General features: G+C 41.3%; 1 protein-coding gene across 1 annotated transcript; it reads right to left on the bottom strand.

Annotated features, from left to right (window-relative positions):
• Window positions 1-4,432: 4,432 nt before the first annotated feature.
• On the bottom strand, window positions 4,433-6,671 carry LOC115355247 (E3 ubiquitin-protein ligase TRIM39-like). The gene is made up of 2 exons (XM_030045966.1): window positions 6,516-6,671; window positions 4,433-6,313 (listed from the first exon to the last, which is right to left on the bottom strand). Exon 2 carries the CDS (start codon window positions 6,309-6,311, stop codon window positions 4,710-4,712), a length of 1,602 nt encoding a protein of 533 aa, XP_029901826.1. The 5' UTR covers window positions 6,312-6,313; window positions 6,516-6,671; the 3' UTR covers window positions 4,433-4,709.
• Between the last annotated feature and the right edge of the window lie 1,347 nt (window positions 6,672-8,018).

Raw genomic sequence — 8,018 nt, 5'->3', positions numbered from 1 at the left:
CGTCCTTCTGTTTGAAACGTTTGTCGGGTTTGTGACAAGGAAGGATGGGCTCATTTGCTGTTAATGAAAGAGAAGATACAATGAAACACATCAGGTTTTAGTCACATTTATGGATGAGCTCCAACAGTGGTGCTTTAGGACACCAGCCTACTCACCACACTAGAGGATAATGTGTGCATGCACTCACTAACTCTCTCTCTTGCTCACACACACACACACACACACACACACACACACCAACGTGGAGGCAGGAGCCCATAGGCAGGAGCAGTGGGCGGACTACTATTGATTGACTTATAAAGCTGATCATGACTTTACATGGTCACACAGTGGAGGCATGCACCGTTGTTCTAGTAAAACTGATTTGTGCTATCACTCCTCTGGTGAAATGTGCACATGTACAGTATGTGTGATGCAGAGTATACAAAAAAATACCTAATATGGTATGGTATGTTAATATGGCAGTCAAGTGCTGCAAATTCCTGCATTCATATGAAAAAAGCCTGAGCCCTTATCACATTTGGGAGACAGCCACTTTGCAAATGACTCTTCTTTACATGTGAAACAGAGGCAGCTGTCATTGTTGTCCCAGCATTCCTGGACGCAGGCCATGGCGAAAAATGTCAACATGGAATAACAACCAGCTCGGTGAATTCTCCCTTCACAGATAGAACACGTGCACTGTTGTTCATACATATTCATGCACTGCTGGCAGAGGCCATCTTTAGATTAAGGAAAATCTTTATGTTCAGCACAGTAGTCAAAGAAATATTTTCAGTGCCATAATTTCATTCATTTTCTCTCATATATGCACCTGATCTTTTTGAAGGTCATTGTTAGCTGAAGCCTAGCCCAATATGCATTAGGGGGAGCGCAGAGTAATCCAGAACGAGTATCCAATCCATCAGGCGAACAAAGATAAACAATTCCATTTGTGTATACGGGGAATGTAGAGTCTCCAACCTGACATACTTGCCTTTGGAATGTAGGAAAGGAAAACTCGGGGGTGGACATATGCAAACTAAACAAAAAGAGCTGACAATGGAAACCCATGCTGTTTTACTATGATGTGACAGTGCTGATTGCATTGTGCTATTACAAGTTTTTTCTAAGACCCTTGTTTCAACCTGAGTCTTAGCTGAATCAGTGTTTTCATGCCATGGTCACGGTTACTCTTCTTTTAAGACTGACAGCTCTGCATAGGTAGATTGAGAATCCTTTCCCCCCATTACAAAGAGGGCTGTGTAGGAATGTCTTAACTTGCTGCAGGTTAGCCTTGTTGACCAGCTTTCCCTCTCCTCCTCCCATCAGGTGGCCATTCCCTGCCCCACTTTGTCACAAACATGTAGGCTACCTAAAAAGAACTGTCCCTGATTTTCCAAACATGCTCACACTCAAACATATGAGCATGGCTCTGATGAGAAGAAACCTGTTCAGAATGCAAAAAAACAATTCATCATTCACTATAAACCTTTGTATGCTGTATCCAGGAAGAACAAACACACTAATAGTCTGCAAGCGCAATCTTTAGTAGTTATGTCTTCTCGAGTATGAAAATATCATACAATATCCTTATGTGAGCAGTGGTGTTGTTTCGCATATTTAAAATACTCCATACTCAGGAAATTCATGAGATTCATTTCTGCCCACTGTCAATGCACTCATGTTCTTCTCCCTGCACAGTCAGTGTGATGTGTATGCACAATGTTTTCTGTTTAACTCTTTATGCTTGTGTCTGTATTTACATCAAAAAAATCAGAAGGCAAAACACATTATATTTTGCAAAAAAGGCCACAGTTTGTTGCATATAACAGTTTGTTTCAATAACAAAAACATGTTTAAGTTAAAATCAGATTTTCATTGTCTCTCCCTCCACCTTGTTGCCAGTTGTTCTCTCTCTCTCTTGGTTTGTGTGTGTGTGTGTGTGTGTGTGTGTGTGTGTGTGTTTGAGTGGAGACAGGTGTGTTGGAGTCAGAGCCAAGCACCACCACCTGAACCTCATCCAGCGATCAAGACCTTTACATACCCACAGGGCCGGCACTAGCCATTTGGGTGCCCTAAGCACAAATGCTTTGTGGTGCCCCCCCACGCCGCCGCCGCCGCCGCCGCCAGAAATGAACAATAACTCAGTATTTGTCATTGCGTTTCTCTTTATTTTACAAAATAACTTTTCAACATTTATGTTTCAAAAACTGTTGGAAAAAATAAGAGATAAATAATAATAATAAAATCTTTATAACACACTGACTAAACACTAACTAAATATGGCACCAAACACTCAAATAAATAAATAAAATAAAATAATTTAAAATAAAAAATAAATGACACCACTATTAAATAAAGATCTGTCAAAACTGTAAAAACAGTACTAAGTATCCTTGAATAAGGAACTGGTTGGTGATTGATGTCTGCTTGTAGATGGTTGATGTCTGCTTGTAGATGGTTGATCATCTGGATCTTCCACTTGGCTTTGTGTCCCTCCTTGCACATATCGAAGCATTGAGCCTGTAATCACAAATACAAGACAAAATACTCAGGGATTCTACAGTGAAATACAGTTTTGAACCATGGTACAAAAATATTTCAAAATTAATTATAGTGTTATGTAGGCCTATATTTAAAACACTGGTACATGAAAAATGTATTATTTTACCTTTATAGACAAGGATTAATGGGGCACAATATAAAAATTCTGTACATAGTTTGAAAACTATGAATATGAAGAGGGGAAATCTACACAACTTTAATATTGATTTTTTTCAAATTACAGTTTCACCAGCAGATGTCGCTCTTGGCCTATGAACCTCACGAAAATGTTGTGTGAGCTGCCGGCCAGTCGGTCACCGTAATGACTGGTGTATCCGCACTCCATCGGAAAGCTCCGGCTCTCTGCTTTTGGAAACCGTCGTAATTTTTTCGATAGCACCATTGGTTCAGGAGTTACGGTAGTGACAAGCTCACATTACAAACTTGTGACACATCGGGGAATCTTCTGTGATTGGACGGTCGAAGTGTCAGTAGTCCTACATGCTACCGTAATGGCACTCTATATAGACGCAAAGCTCCGGTTTTCAGATGTTTTTTAAAGTTTCTGAATATCTTAAACGGTCACGGAGACACCGTTATGTAACGTCGGCATGCCGAATCCTGTCAGCGCCGACATCGCCGGTGAAAGACGGCTGATAATCAATCACCTGTCTAATTTGGTATATCACATCAACGTTCAGGTTACCAAGACCCGTTTTCCATTCATCAACTCATTATTTTTGTTTTTCACTACACAATCACATACTCGTTGGTTCATAGAATATAACAAACGCCAAATACAGACATCTCAACTCCAGATCCATATCCATATACACAACTAAAAATAACTAGCTAGCCCAGCATCAATTATTTGAAACGTAACACTTACGTCTGAACATGGCTAGTGGGAGCTAACGTTACAAAGGTTGTTGACGGTAGTATTATCTGGCACGAGCATAGACATGCATACTAGGGCTAAAAGTAACAAAATTAACAGTTGTTATTGTCTTACCTGCAAGTGACGCGCGAGCATCATCTCGTTGTTTCTTTCTTTTCCTCTTTTCCGCCCCCGACTCTTGCTGCCTTTTCGATGACATGTCCAAAAATAAAGGTCTGCCAAACTTGTGATTGAAGCGTAATGGAGTAAACCACTATGGGATGGGGGAGGGGGCACCAAAGTTAGACTGGGGAGAGGGCCGCACAGGAGATTCATGTTTTTCTCGAGCAAATAAGCCTATGTTATTTTTGTATTGCTTATATCTATTAACATGTTTTACACACTTTACACAATTTTAAATATATCATTGTTATGATTACTATTATTATGATGATTTTTCACGAGCTTGTTTTTTTTTTTTTTTTTTTTTTGGTGCCCCCCCAGGCACTTGGTGCCCTACGCGCAGTGCGTGATAAGCGTGTGCGGGGCGCCGTGTCTGCATACCCAGGTCAACCACATCCACTCTGCCAGATCATAGTCTCTGCTACCAGTTAGTCAGCCTATGCTTCCAGCCAGTCTTGTTTGCATTCTGCAAGTTTGCTTGCTAACTGTAACCCCAACCCCAACCTGTGTCTCCTCTGCTCTGTAGTCCTGTCTGCTCTGACCCCTGCCTCCCCCTCCCCTCGCCTTGTCTCATCTGCCCTGCTCCCCACACTGGCCTCGCCCAGCTCAGTTCAGTTCAACCATTCTCTGTCTTCTGCTCTGGACCACTTCCCCTCTCTGCTGGACTTTGCTTGGCTCGGCAAATCCATTTCCCCCCCACCTTCAAATAAAAATGCAACTTCTCTACATCAACCCTGTCTCCAGCCTGCCTGTGATTTGCACTTGTGCTCACCAGCTCAGTAGCTTCATAACATTCATTAAAAAAAAAAAAAAACAACAACAAACAAACTCATATTAGAGACCACAGAAATTCTGATAAATTTATTTAGTTTAAGTAAGCATGGAGAAATGCTACCAAATGGCATACCTGTAAAGACGCAACATCATACCACTTTGAAATATCCAGTGGACTGGAGTTAAAGGCAACTAAAACATTTTACCTCCTGTAAAGGCAGTTACAATTGCCATTAACACTTTCTGAGTTTGGTGTTAGTAGTGAAAACTCCTAAATGTAGTAATATACAGACGGAATTTCTCCCATGACTTTAAAAGAGGAGGAACCAATGGAAAACAAAACTCAGTCTCAGCGATGTACAGGAGTTATGACGAGGGGGGCAGAGTTTGCTCCATTTTGATTTTCTTGAGGACAGAAGTATGGATAGAGCTTCTCTGTAAAGTAGCAACCAGTGAAAGAGTAGATATGTGATTTAGAATCCACATCATAAAAAGAGACAATTCCTTTGTTGTAATCCACAAAGACTCCCACATTTTGGAGCTTTCCCTTCAGTGTGATTTTTCCATTTGTTCGATATGTGCCCTCATCCAGCCCAATAGTCCAAAATCCATTTTGAACTGATAGTTTTGTGTTGCCCTTTCTATCAATAGACTCTTTAGCCACTCCGACAACCCACTCAGTCTTTCCCTTCACCTGCACCTCGAAGTAAAACTTCCCTGTTGTGAACCCCTCCTTTGCTAAAACCTCACAAAACTCGAATCTCTTTGGATTGTTGGGAAGATTCTGAGTAACGTTTCCATGTGTCACTTGTTTTCCATCCTGGCTCAGGATGAGTTGGCAATGTGCTGTGTCAGGGTCAAGAGTCACTTCCACTGCATGTTCTTTTATTCTTTTCAGTTTGATCTCAGGGAGTTGCTCCATTTCTCGATCCACTGTCTCTTTCAGTGCCGACAGGGCTCCTCTCACTGTCCCGACAGACAGATTGCTGTCAACACCCATGTCCTTCCGGTTCTTATTTAATAGAGAGCAGATGGTTGAGAAGCTCTGGAGAAAAAGGTGGTGGTCATCAGATTGTGACAGCTGCTGCAACTCGTTGCTTCCCTTTTCAAGATCAGTGATTTCCATCCTCAGTTCTTTTATAAAATCCTCAGCCTTTTGCTTTGTTGCTTGATGCCTCTCCTCAATCACTTCAACAAGCTCAGCCTGGCTTTTCTCTATGGAGCGGATCAGGTCAGTGAAGACTTCCACACTGGCTGCTATCTCTTTGTCAGCTTCTCTCTGGCTGGCATCGACTGAGCTTTCTATCTCTCTGATCCTCTCAGACCGTAACTCCATCATCTTCTTTACTTTTGCCATTGTCTCATCTTTTTTTGCTACCGTTACTTCATATTCTTCCTCAAGGGCTACAACATTGTGACCCTTGTGATCGGTTTTGATGCACAAAACACAAAGGTAAGTCTGGTCAGTCCTGCAGTACAGTTCTGTTAGCTTGTGGTGGTTCCTGCACATCTTGTCACGGAGGTTCCCCACAGGGTTTATCAGGGTATGGCTCTTGAGGCCTGCGACTCTCTGGTGAGGCTCCAGGTGCACTTCACACAGGGAAGTTAGACACACCAAACAAGATTTAATGGCACTGACCTTCATCCCAGAGCAGATATCGCAAGACACATCTGCTTCACCAGGAAGACATGGCTCTGAGGTTGACCTCTTAAATCTCTTAAATCGAGCAGCTAGCTCAGATATAAAAGTATTGACTTGAAGTTCAATTCTTGTTGAAAAGAGCCTCTTACACAATGGACACTGGCAAATGTCATTGCTGTCCCAATATTGTTGGATACATGCATTGCAGAAGTTGTGTCCGCAAGGTGTAGTGACTGGCTCAGTAAACACTTCCAGGCAGACAGAACACATGAGCTGCTCCTCAGACAGGAGACTGCTAGCTGCTGCCATATCTAAAAAAGGCAAAAACATGAAGCACAACATTAAACCTCTCAAATGGGTTCAACTGTAGTTGAAGGATTGTATACATGACATTTGGATTGGTTGCTTTATTTTCCAATATAATGTGTGGCTTAACTAGGAATCCATCAACAAGCAGGAAGAAGGAAACTGTTCTCTCTCACTACTTTTCTCTCCCACAATATTTAGTCTTACCTGTGAATCAATGCGGCAATCTTTAAAAGGATTGGTGCAAAAGTCCAAAGAAAAGTTGACAACCAGATTTTGAAAACTCAACATCTGCATCTACTCATCTAAGTTTCATTTCAGCACGTTGACATGAGTAAATGCTCCTCCCTACTCTTGTAGCTGCACTGCACTTCCTGGTAAAATTTAACCCTTTAGACTCTCCAGACTGTCCTCTGTGGATCACACATCCAGGTATCAAGGAAAAACATGCATATCATAGAAAAACAGTGCATGTAAAGTTCAACAATGAACTTATTTCATCTGCAATGTTTCAAATCTAGTCTGAATGTCATAGCATCTATTTATTGACCCATTTACTTTCTTGACACTAAAGGATATATCTCTAACATCTTACAGCAGGACCATCTGTGATTCTGCAAAAGGCATCCAAGATATTATTTATATAACAAATGCATGGTAATCAGATCATTTTTATTATAATCATTTTCTGGAGGTTTAAATCGCTGGGTTCAAGTTAACCCCAACTGATAAAAGGTGTTGGGGTTGAAGGCAGTGGGAGGGTTAATCTTAGTTACTTTCATCTTTACCTTCATTTATTTATCTACATCCAACTAATCTATATCTAGTCTTGATTTACTGATTTTTGACAGTGATTCTGCTGCTGCAATCATATGATTTACTACAGGGATTATTAAAGTTTCATCTCATCTCTCATCTCAGGATGAGAAAGGAAGAATTTGTCCCACCATTATTCAGTTGGGGGGTTACAGATGAAGACAAGAGTGTTTCTGTAAAGGCAAAGTCCAGTCATTCTTCACTTTATCCTTTACCTCCTACCATAAGTAACCCTAACCCAACCCTCCTGTTGTGGAACCGCCTGCGTGGATGATATTTTTGGTGCCTCACTGGATTTTTTGGATGATTACCCTCCTTGTTACCAATCCTGACCGTTTTTACATAAGATAAGTGTGCAAGAGATGCTCCAGCTCAGTGCAAGAAACTGGTCCAATTCTCTGGTGATGTCCTCCAGCACTACGATAGACCCATGGCTCAGACACTGTCTAGTTGTGCTCAGATATTTTATCAGTTCATACTAGCTTTTCTAAACTGGCCAAACAAGAGTAGCAAAGGTGCAAGTGCAATCTGATATCTCTTTGTGTGTTTCTTGATAAGGTTCTTGGGGCATTTTATCTTAGTGATCTTCTGATACACTGTGCTTATCATCTGCTTGACTTGTGCCGCCGTTGTCACCCAGTTTGTCATCTTTTCTCTACAACCTTGGGTCTGTGGCAGGGTTTTTACACCATCTGTTGTGTTTTGTTTTTGTTTGTTTGCTTTTTCTTGCAGAGAAACTCCTAAACTCTAAAGTTTTTTTTTTTTTTCCTTTTTTTTTTTCTGGCACATTCTGTTTTTGGATTCCACACAGAGTTCAAACAGTTTGCGTCCCTTTTGAGACAGTTTGCCTCTAAAGAGACACAAACTGAATCCTGAACCCCCCCACAGAGCTGG

The sequence above is a fragment of the Myripristis murdjan genome, chromosome 23 (genome assembly GCF_902150065.1).
Source record: "Myripristis murdjan chromosome 23, fMyrMur1.1, whole genome shotgun sequence".
Taxonomy (NCBI): Eukaryota; Metazoa; Chordata; class Actinopteri; order Holocentriformes; family Holocentridae; genus Myripristis; species Myripristis murdjan.
This window is presented reverse-complemented; position numbering and strand designations above follow the sequence as displayed.